General features: G+C 40.3%; 1 protein-coding gene across 1 annotated transcript in view; it reads left to right on the forward strand.

Annotated features, from left to right (window-relative positions):
- The window catches only part of LOC126472697 (ubiquitin carboxyl-terminal hydrolase 34), a 529,852-nt gene that overhangs the window by 408,874 nt on the left and 103,849 nt on the right, over nucleotides 1-17,129 (forward strand). The window contains exons 39-42 of the mRNA XM_050099952.1: nucleotides 9,410-9,592; nucleotides 9,938-10,084; nucleotides 13,002-13,254; nucleotides 16,304-16,557. Of these exons, the coding sequence (XP_049955909.1) occupies nucleotides 9,410-9,592; nucleotides 9,938-10,084; nucleotides 13,002-13,254; nucleotides 16,304-16,557 (837 nt within the window). The remainder of the gene's footprint in view (nucleotides 1-9,409; nucleotides 9,593-9,937; nucleotides 10,085-13,001; nucleotides 13,255-16,303; nucleotides 16,558-17,129) is intronic.

The following is a 17,129-nucleotide window of genomic DNA, read 5'->3' on the forward strand; positions in this document are numbered from 1 at the left end:
CCCACCAGATACCTGCTTTCATCGCATGTGATAGCTGCATTCTGGCTTGAGATGCTGGAGTTAGCAGTCATGTGAGCGTGAGGTGTGCTTGCTTGTGTGTGTGAATGGCGTGTGTGTGTGTGTGTGTGTGTGTGTGTGTGTGTGTGTGTGTGTTTTACTGATGAAGGCTGTGCCTGAAACCTATATGTAAATGTCTTTTAATTGTGCCTGTCTGCAACTTGATGTGTCTTCTTTATGGGAAGTAGCAATCTATATTTTCCTGATGACATCTTGGGTTGTCGGGTGTTCTGCCGGATATCAGCATCGTACTTGCACGATATTTTGGTCACATAGCTTGTAACCTTCATCAGGTGCGACCCGAGACTGCTCCTCAAATGGACCTAGTCCAGTATTTATGCCTATGGCCTTCCCCCTCCACCGACGGCTGCAGGCGCTTCCTCTGTGGTCCGCGCCCATTCCCTGCGACCTGCTGGAGCGTTGCTGCTCCGTTTTCCGTCCACTGCGGTTCTAGGTGTTCCCTCTGCGGTCCGCGCCCACCAAAACCCGCTCCTGGGGGTTTCCTCTACGGTCTGGGGTACCAAGCATTCCCCCTGCGGTCCGCGCCCGCTCGCCATGACCTGTTGGAGCGTTGGCGCTCCGTTTTTCGTCCGCTGCGGCTCTGGATGTTCCCTCTGCGGTCCGCGCCCACCAGTCCCACTTCTGGGTGTTCCATCTTCGGTCTGGTGCGCCTGGCAGTCCGTCAGGGGCTCGTTTTCCATCTCCATGTCTCTGGTTCTTCTGTTTGTGTAGTGTTGCAGCTGGCCCCGTTGCTCCTTTAACAATTCCAGAGCCGAATCCCAGGCTCTGCTTAGCTGGTACCCTGTGTCACGGTTCATAAGATCGTCAGCCATTTTAATGTCTATCGATTCTCTTATAACACTGTCCCAAAATCTGGGTGTTTGTGCTAGAATCTTGGTATCCTCACACTTCATGGCATGATCTAGTTCTAGACAGTGTTCAGCAATGGCTGACTTAGTCACCTGTCTTAATCTAGTGTGCCTCTGAAGTTCTTTGCACCTGATCTCCACAGTTCTTGTTGTCTGGCCAATGTAGGACATGCCACATTGACAAGGTATATTGTAAATCCCTGGTTTTCGTAACCCCAGGTCGTCTTTGACACTCCCCAGCAGTCCCCCGATCTTGTTGGATGGACAGAAAACACACTTGATATTGTGTTTACGGAGGATCCTACTGATTCTGGCAGAAATAGAGCCAGCATAGGGCAGATATGCCACCTTCTTTGTTTCATCTTGGTCTTCTTCAGGAACCTGTGGTATAGTGGCTGGTTGGAGTGCCCTCTCAATTTGTCTGTCTGTGTATCCATTCTTGGAGAAAACTGTTTTGAGACATTCTATCTCTATAGGTAGATTCTCTTGGTCTGACAGGGCACGTGCTCTGTGGACCAAAGTCTTCAGAACCCCATTCTTCTGTGCAGGGTGGTGACAGCTGCTGGCCTGCAGATATAAATCAGTGTGTGTTGGTTTTCGGTACACACTCTGGCCAATTGATCCATCTGCTTTCCTCTGGACTAGTACATCCAGAAATGGCAGCTGGCCATTCTTCTCCAGTTCCATGGTGAACTTGATATTAGGGTGGCATGAGTTAAGATGTTCAAGAAACTCATTGAGCCTGTCCATCCCATGTGGCCAGATCACGAAGGTGTCATCCACATACCTAAGGAAGCATGTGGGTTTAAATGTGGCTGTCTCCAATGCCCTCTCCTCAAAACTCTCCATAAACATGTTGGCAACCACAGGGGACAGTGGGCTGCCCATAGCTACACCTTCAGTTTGTTCGTAATATTGGTTTCTGTACAGGAAATACGTGGATGTCAGTGTATGACTGAACAGGTTCAACAGAGCACCGTCAAATTTCTCTGCAATCAGGGATGCCCGATAAGATCATCAGACAACTACGGGAAAAAGTGCCAGTGCCACCTAGACTGTACGGTCTGCCTAAAATACACAAGGATGGCGTGCCCCTACATCCAGTTGTCAGTAATATTGTGGGCAAATGTATTCACCACATCCGCAACTCAGAAGATTTCCTGCAACGCCTCAAGCAACTGCACATCACAGATTCAGACATCATGGTTAGTTTTGATGTGGTATTGCTGTTCACCAGGGTCCCACTGAAGGACTCACTAGAACTGATTGCAGAGAAATTTGACGGTGCTCTGTTGGACCTGTTCAGCCATACACTGACATCCACGTATTTCCTGTACAGAAACCAATATTACGAGCAAACTTAAGGTGTAGATATGGGCAGCCCACTGTCCCCTGTGGTTGCCAACATGTTTATGGAGAGTTTTGAGGAGAGGGCATTGGAGACAGCCACATTTAAGCCCACATGCTTCCTTAGGTATGTGGATGACACCTACGTGATCTGGCCACATGGGATGGACAGGCTCAATGAGTTTCTTGAACATCTTAACTCATGCCACCCTAATATCAAGTTCACCATGGAACTGGAGAAGAATGGCCAGCTGCCATTTCTGGATGTACTAGTCCAGAGGAAAGCAGATGGATCAATTGGCCAGAGTGTGTACCGAAAACCAACACACACTGATTTATATCTGCAGGCCAGCAGCTGTCACCACCCTGCACAGAAGAATGGGGTTCTGAAGACTTTGGTCCACAGAGCACGTGCCCTGTCAGACCAAGAGAATCTACCTATAGAGATAGAATGTCTCAAAACAGTTTTCTCCAAGAATGGATACACGGACAGACAAATTGAGAGGGCACTCCAACCAGCCACTATACCACAGGTTCCTGAAGAAGACCAAGATGAAACAAAGAAGGTGGCATATCTGCCCTATGCTGGCTCTATTTCTGCCAGAATCAGTAGGATCCTCCGTAAACACAATATCAAGTGTGTTTTCTGTCCATCCAACAAGATCGGGGGACTGCTGGGGAGTGTCAAAGACGACCTGGGGTTACGAAAACCAGGGATTTACAATATACCTTGTCAATGTGGCATGTCCTACATTGGCCAGACATCAAGAACTGTGGAGATCAGGTGCAAAGAACTTCAGAGGCACACTAGATTAAGACAGGTGACTAAGTCAGCCATTGCTGAACACTGTCTAGAACTAGATCATGCCATGAAGTATGAAGATACCAAGATTCTAGCACAAACACCCAGATTTTGGGACAGTGTTATAAGAGAATCGATAGAAATTAAAATGGCTGACGATCTTATGAACCGTGACACAGGGAACCAGCTAAGCAGAGCCTGGGATCTGGCTCTGGAATTGTTAAAGGAGCAACGGGGCCAGCTGCAACACTACACAAACAGAAGAACCAGAGACATGGAGATGGAAAACGAGCCCCTGACGGACTGCCAGGCACACCAGACCGAAGATGGAACACCCAGAAGTGGGACTGGTGGGCACGGACCGCAGAGGGAACATCCAGAGCCGCAGCGGATGAAAAACGGAGCGGCAACGCTCCAACAGGTCATGGCGAGCGGGCGCGGACCACAGGGGGAATGCTTGGTACCCCAGACCGTAGAGGAAACCCCCAGGAGCGGGTTTGGTGGGCGCGGACCACAGAGGGAACACCTAGAACCGCAGTGGATGGAAAACGGAGCAGCAACGCTCCAGCAGGTCGCAGGGAATGGGCGTGGACCACAGAGGAAGCGCCTGCAGCCGTTGGTGGAGGGAGAAGGCCATAGGCATAAATACTGGACCAGGTCCACTCGAGGAGCAGTCTCAGGTCGCACCTGATGAAGGTTACGAGCTACGTGACCGAAATATCGTGCAAGTACGACGCTGATATCCGGCAGAACACCCGACAACCCAAGATGTCATTAGATCACCGGGAAAGCCTGAAGAGTTGTATTTTCCTACATTGTTGAGATTTCTACTTTGAGTTTCCATTGCTTGAAATGTAAATGGGAGAGACATGTGACCAGCAGGAAGGATACTAGATGGGCCAAGGAAGTTTTGCTCTTAATTTACAGACACAATAAAAGACAGAAATCATGGTTTAATGGAAAGTGGGTAGATGACATTAAAATAACCAGGAGCAACATCAGTGTTTTTGGCTGAACACCTTAATGCATGGAAAAGTCAAAAGGAAGCTATTAGCTATCAGTAAAGTCAAATTACTGATTATGATGAAGATTAAAATTGTAATTATTTGCCAGACAAGTCTGGAAAATAAAGTGAGACACATAACGTACAACAAAGAACAAAATAATTTAATGTAGTGCAGCAAATATTATGTGAATAAAATCATTTTGGGTATTAGGCAAGTCATTATGAAACATTAGAAAAACAAAAATGCTGACATTTTTACCAACATTGCAGTGGTCTGCTTCAGGGTGACTAACTGCTGGAGTCTGGTGATGTTCTTTTTCTGTATGCTGCCTCCTTTCAGTTGTCATCTGGCTACTGATGCCACATTCTGGGTGCCTATTGGACAGTTTAAAATGAAGATTGCTGTTGAGCAATGGCTGTATGGTAGGTTATTGCCTGTGCTATCCTGACAAGTGATTTGTAGTCAATAACAAACCACTAGCTTGTACCAGAGGTAGTGTTATCCTGCAGCTTTCACTATCTGTGTACATAGCACACCATTCTTTAGTGCTCAGTGGTGGTGTAACTCCACATGTAAATACCTAATGGTGTGCATCAATTTCTTATGCACTGTATGTTCTAGTTTGCTGCTAGGCAACCTTAGCTCGCTTGATTAGTGATGCTGACAACTGCCAACATAATAAAACAAGATCTGGATAACTTTTCATGAGAATGGATGTAGGTTAACTAAAACATATTGTGAACACTGAGGTATAGTGAAAATAAAACAAACAAAGAACCTCTTCCTGTTGCTCGCTAACCTTATTTGAGAATATCAGTGACTGTGTAGGCAAGATACTGTGCCACAGAAGAATTAAACCAATGTTCCAAGTGGCCTGAAGATCCAAGATCTGTTGATGCCCAATGAAGTATTCTGTAGTTAGTCTCCATGCAGCAGGTATCTATGGGCTTTGATTTGAATGTGACGAAGTTTATGTTGTGAAACCGAGAGCAATCAGAACTCGCATGTCAGAGCACATATCAGCTGCAGCTCAAAACCACCAAGATTGCACCGATCTACTGATTTTCAAGAACCTCTAGTGCTTGATTGGCAACTGTGGATTCAGCACCAAAAAATAAGAGGCTAGTGAAATAATTAAATGCCCTATCAGCATCAACAGGTATGATGGCTATAAGTTAGCATCGATTTGGCTGCCAGTGATCCCATTCTATCCGACCACATATGTTCAGCCACCAAAATTTGCTTGTGTCCCTAGTTCAACAGTACAAACCAATGTCCATAAGAAAACTGCTGTGTGGCATCAATGTCTTGCTGATGGAAAACACTGTCCTTGAGTACAAGCTGCTGATTCATTATTACCTATCAATCACCTGCCAGAATAGCACAGCTACCATACAGCCACTCCTCCATAACAATCTTTACTATGAATTGTCCTATCCCAGAAAGTGATGTCTGTAGTCCCTTACAACCAGAATAAGACAGTGTATAGGGGCAGACCATCACCAGAATCCAGCAATTTGTTGCCCTGAAGAGGATCACTGAGAAGTCAGTTGAAACTGCAACATTTTAGTTGTTTCAGTTTTTCATAATGAAGTGGTCTAATAACCAAAATGATTTTACTCAAGCTGACACTGGCTGTGGAAGCCCAAGAACAAAAATATAATACAAATGTCTGTCAAACTCTGACTCTTAATACATACAAGCATCCAGCTGCAAAGATGCAAAGCAGCTGTTCATGAAAGAGGTATTGTGCACTGTCCAGAATGCGAGTGTGATGCAATGGACCAAAAAGCAAAACACCTTATAAGTGAATGCACAATAACAAGGGGACAGAAAACTTCATGGAGGCCTGTTTACAAAGGCTATTGCTTGGTTAAGTTATCTGAACTGTGATATTTGTAACCACTCTAAACATTCATGCATGACAAGGTGAAAGATAGATGCTGCCCAAGGGGAAAATTAAAAGAGACCAATGGAGAAAAGAGAAGGAGCTGTATGAATATCGGGAGCTCAGATAGCAAGCCAGTACGAAGCCAAGAAAGGAAAACTGAAAAATGGAAGAAATATATATGAAGTGCCATGCAAGGGAAATAAGCTTGAAGGTAATATTATAGAAAGGGAAGAGGAAGATCAATTGGAAAATGTGATTTTGTGAGAAGAAATTCACAGACTTGTAAAAGACCTAAGTGGAAAAAAGGCCCTTGGGATAGATGATATTCCCTTAGAATTATAGGAATCCTTCGGAGAGCCAGCCAAGAAAAAATTAATCTATCTGGTGTGTAAGGTATATGAGACAGGGAAAATACTTCCAGACTTCAAAAAGAATGTAATAATACCAATTCCAAATAAGGCAAGGCCGTTGGGTGTGAGTATTACCGAATTATCAGTTTAATAAGTCATGCTAGCAAAACACTGATATGACTTACTTACAGAAGAATGGAAACACTGGCACAAGCCGACATTGCAGAAGGTCAGTTTGCTTTATGAAGAAATGTAGGCATACAAGAGGAGATACTGACCCTTTCATTCACATATGAAAGTAGATTAAAGAAATACAAACCTACTTTTAAAACATTTGTAGGTTTAGAGAAAGTTTTGTCAGTGTTGACTGGAATACACTCTTTGAAACTCTGAAGAAAGTGGGGATAAAGTACAAAGGGCAGAAAGTTATTTACAATTTGTACAGAAACTAGATGGCATCTATAATAATTGAAGGGTGTGAAAGGGAAGCAATGGTCGAGAAGGAAGTGAGGCAGGGTTCTAACCTATTCCTCGTGTTATTCAATCTATACTGGAGCAAGTCGTAAAGGAAACCAAAGAAATACAGTATGTATAAAAAAAAAGGAAAAAAAAAAGAAAAAAGAAAAAAGAAAAAAAAAATTCATCGATTTGGCACATCTATATTTCTGAAACTAATAAACATATTCAGTGACTTGTTTTTTGATGAATGGGAAACTCAAAAAAAATTTTTTTCTGATACCTTTTCATAGGTGTTCAAAATGCTCCCCTTGAGATACACGGCATATGTCAATTCAGTATTGAAATTGTTCCCACACTGCACCAAGCATGTCTTGAATTACAGTTTCAACAACTGCTGGTATGCAATATCTCAGTTCATTCATTGTTATTGTTATTGGTAACAGAGGCACATGATCAGAATCTTTTATAAATCCCCACAAGAAATAATCACACACAGGCAGGTCTGGTGACCTTGGAGGCCAGTAAAGCAGGGCTGAATCATTTGGTCCAGTGTGACCAATTCATCATTCAGTAAATCTTTGATTTAAAAATTCGCACACTTCCAGATGTCGGTGTGATGGTGTCCCATCCTCTTGGTAAATGATGTAATTCAAATCAGTCTCCAACTGTGGGGAAGAAAGTTCTCAAGCATATCGATATATGTTCTTCCTGTAACGGTGTTCTGTTTTATGGCAGAGTGTCAGACACTCAGGGATGGCCTGGTAATTTGCCTTTACACAAACAACTTGTTTCTTGGAATTGTTCATGCCATCGTCTAATGCTCTGTGCTGTAGGAGGATCTACACCATACATCCATACATAGAACGAAAGTCACAGTGAACAGTTATTTTTGACCTGCATTGCACAAAATGTAGAACACAAAACGCTTTCTGTTTCCCGACACCATTTTTACTGGAACTGAAGTGGGCGCACACTGCTGCTACCTAGCAGGACCCATGTAAAGCTCAAGAGTTTGCTCTTTCCAACAGTATGTTGTTCATGCACAAGTCTCAAATAACATAAGAGAGTTTTTGGTTATAGATTCGTATGTGGCTCTAATTGGAACTGTTCTGATGTGGCTCTAATTGGAGCTACTCTAATGTGACTCTAATCGGAGCTGGTTCTGGCAAGATTGCGTCATCAGTGATTTGGTAATGAGAATCTGAGTCTACTCTAATGCTTGTGGAAGGAGTAAAGCAGGCTTGTGCTAGACACTTTACAATTACTTTTTCACCAGATGAAAAAATGTGAGATGTTCAGCATCAGAATTGCAGTCCAGTTGTGGATCACTGCATCATTCACAGTTCTTCTTTGGTGCAACTGTTGTGTTATTGGGGGTTGAAGAAAACCAATAATCAAAAATTGCAATATCAGTGACTCTTCTCGGTTTGTGCAATTTATCAAACTACAAATGACTGTGAAAGGCGTCATACATATGTGCCTTCCTTGTAAGATAGACAGAGGTGTCCGCAGGTGTGAGATAGAACCTCCACAATCTGACTGCATTAAATTCATTAAGCCATTTGCGATAACAGGCTTAGATTTCACAAGACCACTTCTCGTCAAACTTGCCAAAACCTGTTCCAAAAGTATGTGCTACAACAAGAACTATCCACTTCAAACTTGTGTTAGGTAAGAGCTCGAATAAATTTTTGATGGCCTTCAGAAAATTTACTGCAAGAGAGGACTATCAAATAATATTTATTCAGATAACATAAAAATGTTTCAAACAGCAAACACGGAACTGAAAGACTTTGTTCATTTCTTTGGGGGTGCGAGGACAAGTCAGCACTTCATTCACCAAGGTGTCTCGTATAGTTTATTATACCATGAGTGGCTTGGTGAGGAGGCTGGTGGGAATGTGTGGTACATACAACTAAATGTTGCTTCAGGAAGGTTCTGGGAAACTAGCTAGTAGATGAAGAAAGACTTAGGACTTTATTACTATAAATAGAAGCCACCATCAACTCATGACCAATTACAAATGGGGTCAGGAGCACTGACACCAGTTAACATGCACCACACGCACATGCATGCTGCTCATCGACAAAGTATAGTACGTGTGGTGATTTGTTTTCGGCAGCAGCAGAAATGTTGCAGCTGTATCAGGCCAACCCAGACAGATAAAAAAGTCGTTTGGAGTGTTCTAATACAATTGCAACATTTCCACTGCTGATAAAAACTAATTCACCCTTCACAAACTTGATAGTATCTCAACAATCCAGTGAAATGGAGAAGTTGGAACTTCTTTGCATAACTGATAAATTTTCTACAGCTGGCTCGATAAAAGATTTTCTATTATATTAAAATTGCTTGGTGTTGACTAACAAGCATATAGATGAACTTGTTGAGAGATAGGGATTTTTTAATTTATTCATTTTTCTCCCTATTCAGCATGTCAGCTATTATTGTTTGAATGGGCCTTATATTTAGGTATTTTTATGTGCTATCTTTAACTTTTAATGTTGGAGTGCGTATGTTCATAACCCTTTTGATATTGGTGTAGTCCTTGTCTTGTTTAGAAGTTAAGACATATTAATGTCTAATTATTGTAAATTAACTTTTTAGTATTGTTTCATTGTTAAAAGGTGGAAGTGGTGAGTGAAGAGGAAGATGAAGAAGAAGTGATACCATTGCCAACAGACAAATACAAACCCGCCTCTCTTGAAAAGATGATCAGCTTGGTTGCCATACTTGCAGAAAAGTCAAGGGGCTCTGATCATCTGCTAAAGCTATCTACATCTGATTTAAATGCTATTGCAGGTGGAAAGGTAATTATTAATTAATCATTTTATGTGTGAAATGATTTTACTGGCTATGTTCGTTACTGTGCCAGTGATTTAATTTTCCGAAAATCATGGAGTGTAACATTCAAAAATTAATGTTACTGCACCATACAGAAATTTTAAACCACTTAGTAATGTACCAAATTGTTATATTTAATTGCCATAGCTGATCAGTGATCATACACAGTGTGTTTTCTGCTCACCAGCTTTTTCATTCATTGTTGTACATGAGTTTCATTAGATGCTATTACTTATTGTAAATGAGTTTCATAAGATACTGTCATTTCTGTGGCATGAATAATAATAATCTCAATGTGTGGCTTTGTGCAGGGGTTTCCATTTCTATATCAGCAGATCAAAGATGCTATTAACCTCCACCAGACACGAAATCTGATCTATGCTCTCTGCCGCTGGAATGAGAGGCTTGCTGTCCACATTGTAGCTATGATTTTCCAGGCCATAACGAAGCATTCTGAGGTAGAGTAGAAGATCAGGAAACAATAGTATCTAAAACTGCTTGAGTTATGTTTTCAGTACATGTGTCAATAACTTCAATTAAAAGTTTGCATGCTATATTGAAAAACCACCTGCTAATACCATTGTAAGAATTTTTATTCATTTCTTCACTAACTGTTTCTGTGTGTGCCATTTTAAAGTCATTGTAGTAATTTTTTGTGTTACATATAGTCAGTTAAATCTTGTTTGGTCAGATATGTCTCTTCTCCATCAGAAATCAAATGAATGATAAATATATTTCCCCAAAGCTAACTGTTAAAGACAAAAGATAAGTTTCATGTTTGATGCTGTTGATGTTTTGAACACACTAAAAATGTTTGCTTCTTCACTTTTATTCCTATTAGTTTTTACGGATGAGATAACTTATTGAACTTTTGTTGTATTTTTAATGAATCTATTGTAGCACCTTCACTATCACTTGAAAAGGAAACCAGTAGCCACTCATGGCATACAGGCCAAATGGTCATAAACACTTAAAAATTCCCATTGAGATGAGATTTCTTGAGAGTATAGACAAGTTCAGAAGCTATCAAAATAGAATATGATTGTTTCAGGCATAAGGTAGAAAAGTAGATTTATAAACAAGATACTATCACAAATTACAGGATTTTGACTCATAACTAAATGTATTCTCAAATGAAAAGGTGGATTTCATCAAGGAACTGATTGCTGTGTTTTATATTGTAGCAACAAGGTTTCACGCTGCCGATGCTGGAAGTATATTAAGGGAAAACATGGTAGATTCTCAGATCCTAATTTGAATTTCCAGGTCTTAACTGATCTTAATTTCTGAAAATCACTTCCTAACAGACATATATTATTTAATTAAGACATTCTATAATAAAATAAAATACAAGTATTGTGTCTCTCCAGGAAAAACCCAACTTTTATGCATCCTACACTAATTGAATTCAAGGAAAATGATCTTGTAAATCTTTAACACAGTAACTGTTGTTTATCTTCTAACCTACACCCCAACCCCCAGTGCGCACATGCCCGCTCTCTCTCTCTCTCTCTCTCTCTCTCTCTCTCTCTCTCACACACACACACACACACACACACACACACACACACACACCAAATATAAGTTTCACTACTTCAGTTTGGGCTGCAAAAATATTAAATTGTTTGCTTTGCCTGTTTCTAAAGCAGAAAACAAGTTGCCTAACTGCAATTTATCATGCATTAGTTCAGTAACTGTTCAGTTCCAGGTTGTTTAAAAAGATTATTCATAAAAAATAGAGAAAGAGAGAGAGATACCTTAATATAAATATGGACCATATATTCTACAAGGTGAAAAGTATTTAAACTGACAAAGTCTGGGAGGCTGTAGGGGACATGAAAACAAATATTTTTCCCTAATGTCATTTTTTCCTATGAGGAGTATTTAAACCAGTAGAGGAAGATTTCCCTGGCAGCAAATTAATTAAACCAACAAACACTTTTCCATTATTTTATGACCAAGAGACAACACATTAACACAACCCAATTTCAGTTACAGTAGATTTTCAAAAATACCTCCATTGACACGTAAACAAAGGTTACACTGTCAGATCGTGTTCTGTCATATGGGCAAAAACCCCAGGAGTATCCTGAATTGTTTCGTCTGCTGCTGCTGCTACTATCCGGGCAACCAGATCCTCTTCTGGTGCAACAGGAGTTGCGTAAACAAGGTTGCGCATCTCTCCCCACACAAAAAAGTCCAGAGGGGACGTATCTGGTGATCGAGCAGGCCATGGTACAGGACCACCTCTGCCAATCCACATTTCTGGGAACCGTCGGTCCAGGAATCGACGCACACGATGACTGACATGTGCCAGCGCCTCGTCATGTTGGAACCACATGCGTTGTCTTGTAGGGAGCGGGACGTCTTCCAGCAATTATAGCAATGCTCTGACGAGAAAATTGTAATAGTGCCTGCCATTTAATGGCCTAGGTAGCAGATACGGCCCAATTAAACAGTCCCCAACAACACTGACCAACACATTAACGAAGAACCACACTTGTTGAGTGCTGGTAACTGTGGCATGTGGGTTATCCTCTCTCCAAACATGCGAATTGTGCATGTTGAAACTTCATCACACCCGAACATTGCTTCATCGGTAAACAACACAGAGGATGGAAATGTAGTATGCATTTCATACTGTTCCAGGTACCACTGCGAAAACTGTGCTTTGGGTGGATAATCAACTGGTTCCAGGTTATGGACACACTGTAAGTGAAATGGATATAACAATTGCTCTCGAAGGACTGTTCTTACACTCGTCTGATTTGTCCCCATGTTAAATGAAATTGCACGAGTGGTGATTGAAAGATCCCGTTCCACATGCTGCAAGACAGCTTCCTCAAATTGCAGCATTCTTACCGTGCGAGGGCGTCCCTGTCCAGGTAATCTGCTAAATGACCCGGTCTCATGCAGACATTGGTACTCAGCAGCAAAGGTCGTATGGTGCGGGATATGGCGATTAGGGTATTGTTGTTGATAAACCCGCTGTGCAGCTCGTCTGTTGTTGTGGGCTACGTAGTGCGCACCAACCATATAAATGTACTCACTCCAGGTGTATCACTCCATTAGTAAACAGAGACAGCAGTTGCCTACAACTGAAGAACGTAATATGCCCTCTAGATCGTAATACAGCCTCTAACAACTGAAGAGTGTAATATGGCCTCCAACGGTTTAAAGAATCCTCATGGGAAAAAATGACATTAGGGGAAAATATTTGTTTTGATGTCCCCTATAACCTCCCAGAGTTTGTCAATTTAAATACTTTTCACCCTGTATATTATTATGTAGCAAAACTCATATTTTGTTGTAAATAATTGCGTACTATTCACTGGGAATATGTAAGTATGTTGTAATTGTATTTTGTTTTCACAGTTGTGCCAACCATTCTTCAAGATCTTAACTCTTCTTATAGAGACAACTAGTGGCATGACAGGCCTGCCACCTTTCACTCAGCTAATATTGCAGCATATCTGGGAAGTTGCCGAGTTCTGTGCGCAGAGTGCACTGGATTGGTTAGCAGTTCAGGCTCCTCGCAATAAAACTGTTCATACTTGGGTGCTTCAGAGTATGGATACCTGGGTTGAACATTTTCTTCTTGGACACAATAACCAGCGTGTTCGCTCTGGTACGTATAAATCATAGGAGACTTCTTTTTATGGAAAAAAAAAACTTTTAGTAAACACGCATACAAATATAAGGGGGTTGATTACTACCTTGTTTCATATCAGTTATTTATGTATTTGAAAAATGATTCTTCCAAATTTAAATTTTATTTATAATACTCTGGCTTGATGATTTTTTTTCCCATAACAACTACAGTTATCACATGCTGTATTTCACTTTCAACTGTTGGTTTCTTGACTAAAAACTGTACACAATTAATTTTTGTTCCTCCAGTTTTCTCTAGTAAGTATGACTGTTAATCCATTAGAATTCACCATCTTTAGCTGACTCAATTGCCTGACATTGTTTCCTGCAAATGTGGTATCCCCCAGTTATAAAAATGTCAGCTACTTTGATGAAAGACCTCAAATTCTCCATTTAGAATAGCAGCATGTATTATTATTGTAAGAAATGGTGTATCATTAATTTTTGTATTCGTATGAGGGAGGATTTGAACTCATCATATTGTGTAATCTAATAATGAAATGTCGTATTTTAGGATTTTGCAATATTGTGCAGTAAAACAGCTAGGCATGCTAGCAAAATTTTTGCTTCTAAAGACAGGAAACTATACATCTTTAAAATTAAAAAAATAAAAAAAAAAAATCATCTGCAAAATAACATGATTCTGCTAGTTTCTGCATTAAGCTAGACATACTAATGTTATGTTCTGACACCAAAATTTCTTTGGAGAAATTCTCTCATATACAGCACTTGTCTGAATAATTCTTCATTTGCTCTCCAAACACACACAAACTAATTTCCCATCACAACTGACTAGGTTGCTGTTTGTGTTTCCTGATAATAGAGTCTCACTCACAGCATTATTTATTATTATTATTATTATTATTTTCATTATATTCATGCACAGAACACTCAGATTCTTTTTAAATGTGTGATTTGTATTTTTTGTTGTTGAAACATTAATTACAATGAAAAATTATGAGAGAGAATTGTTGGTTGTTACTTATCCTCAGGATTAAAAATATCGAGTACTTCCAACAAAAATATATGGAAAAGTATAGGAAATTATCCTAGCTTCTAGAGTTATTAGATCCCCCATCAGGGAGGAGAAAGGCATAGGTTGAGGAAGATTAGATGGAAAGGACAGGTCGTTTGAATCTCGAGTGAATTTTCATTTTGATGTTACTGCAGGACAGGCAAGTCAGTGCAATACATCAGTACCACATGGGTTGCTGTAGACATCTCGCCATATAAAATCAGATAATCATTACATGGATACAAGGTGATACTTTGCCATAACCACAATTTTGACTTCAATTAGATTGTTATTTAATCATTTTCTACAGCATATCAGGAAGTAACAATTTTTTTATGCACTGACATCTCAATTTTTAATGCACGGATTTTTTTGAATTTGGCCATTTGTACTGAATGCAATCACATAAAAATTGTTTGCAATGGCCATGCAATTATTTAAAAATAATGATAGTAAAAATAAAAATCTATGAGCTATGTGGCGGTCTAAGGTGATACAGGGTAATTTAAAGAACTTCGTAATAGGTAGTTGAGAAAGGTAATATTGCCTGATGTTACTCAAAATGTTACGGCTACCACATTCTCAAGAACACATTTATATATGAGAGCTATTCATAAATTACCTCCTGTTAGCTGTTAAAAATAAGCAAATGCTTGTCACTTCATGGCACTTGCATGGTAGGAAAAGGAGACTTCGAAGGTTGTATTGCACCATGTCTCCCACGAGTTACGAGATACATTCTGTAATTCACTTCCTACTAGCATAAAGAGTCAGTGCCACCTAAGATTACCCTCTGAAAATGTTGTGGGTATGGGATGATGTTATGAGCAATAAGAGTTGTGGGGAGTGGTGCAGAAAATTCAAGGCTGTTCGTACCGGTGTGTATGATGAAAATGGTCGAGAAAGGCATTTGGATGTGACTGATGAACTTCATGTTGACAAAATTGGGAACCACATCTCATATGCATAGTTTCCAAACTTTCTGAAGATGTGTCTCAGATATGAAGCGGAGCCCTCTTTAATATTGTCACACACTGTTACATTACCATAAGTTTTGTGCATGGTGGGTACCAAAATGTTTTAACTGATCTCCACAAAACTGGAAGAATGGGTTTGGCATTGTTGACATTCCTTCAGTGCTATAACGAGGAGGGGGAGGAATTTCTTAACAGAATAGTGACTGCAAATGAGACATGGGTGCAGTATGTGAATTCTGAAACTGAGGGACAATCCAAAGAGTGGATGCACCCTCATTTTCCCAGTAATCCCAAGAAGCCCAGAAAATTCAAGCAGGTGCTGTCAAACTTCAAAATGATGGTTACAGTTTTTTTCTGGGATCACAGAGGAATTTTGACAACAGATTTCATGAGAGTAAAGCATGAGCATCCAGTGATGTCATGGATTTACTGCAAGACTCTTCCAAAACACGTATGGTCAATTCTGAACAGAGCACTCATTCCCTGCTAACTATGTGTGAGCCCATACCGTGATTCAAATGAAGGAAAAGCTCAAGACTCTTTGACTAGCAGAAATTTCAACATCCTCAGTATAGTCTCGGCTTGGTATGAAGTGACTTTAATCTCTTCCTGATGAAGTCCTGTAGGGCTCCACACATTTCATGACCAACAATGAGCGCAATGATGCTGTGAACAAGTGGATGAAACACTAGGTGGTGCCATTCTTTGATGAAGGGATGAAGAATTTGGTGTCACGGTATGACAGATGTTTAAAGCTGGGTGGTGACTGTGAGGAGAAGTAATGTCGACATGTAAGTAAAGTTTGTATATAAAAAATTGTGTGTTTTCCTTTAAGTCAGTTAGAGGTTAGTGAATGAATAGCCCTCATTTAAGTGTATTTTGATGCAGTGTGTCAACTGTAGGAAGACTACCATTGTCCACTTGGCTTGCTCATGTAATCCCAATTTAAATTGCACAACGCTTGACACTAATGACTATAATGTAAAATAGAATTGTTGGGAGAAAATATGAGATAAGATGTTTTCTTTTTTCAGCTGCAGCATATTTACTGGTTTCTTTAGTTCCAAACCCTCACTTTCGTCAAGGTTATCGAACAAGATCGCCTTACAAGGATGTTCCTGTTTGTCCTGAGGCTCAAGTTGTAATACATCAGATCTATAATTTGCTTCTGAGGCTGTTGAAACCTGCTCGGCACTACACTGACATCCAGACTCATGGAGCCATGAAGCTAACTGCATATTTCGCTGTACTTACGTACTGCTGCACCAGCCGTACAGAAAAACTCATGGTTTGTTCATTTGATGATTTCCCACTATTTTTAATAAATGATGAAAAAAATGTTGGTTGCACAAAAGAGAAATCTGTTTGTCTCCTTCTTATGACACGTATGACGTGCTATTGTATAATACGTTTATGCAGACTGACAATGCCTATTGTAGAATTCATTTCTTGTGATCAGTTTACTTAATTTCCAGTGTCTACAATTTAGTGAACCTAGTTGCTGGTCATAAAACTTACACTAAAACCATACCATGCCATTCGGTATAGTTAAATTTATTTAAATTAAGCTCTTTTGAAATAGTGGATGTTAAATGCTGCACAAAAATTTAAGTACATTAATTCATTCAGGAATCAGTAAAGTACTTAAGGGAAACATGCATTAAACAACAAAGTAATTTGTAAAGCAGGTTAAGGAAACTCTGCTAGTCTTGTGAGTTCTGAGCCTTGGAACTAGTAAATGTGTATAATATTGTAAACTCTTGGTCAAACTACTTAGACATGATAGGATAGTAGAATGTTTTCAGGTTTTAGAGAGAGGAGATCATTTCCTACCCACCTGGATTGCAAGGATGGCATAAA

Source organism: Schistocerca serialis, chromosome 1 (assembly GCF_023864345.2).
Source record: "Schistocerca serialis cubense isolate TAMUIC-IGC-003099 chromosome 1, iqSchSeri2.2, whole genome shotgun sequence".
Classification (NCBI taxonomy): domain Eukaryota; kingdom Metazoa; phylum Arthropoda; class Insecta; order Orthoptera; family Acrididae; genus Schistocerca; species Schistocerca serialis.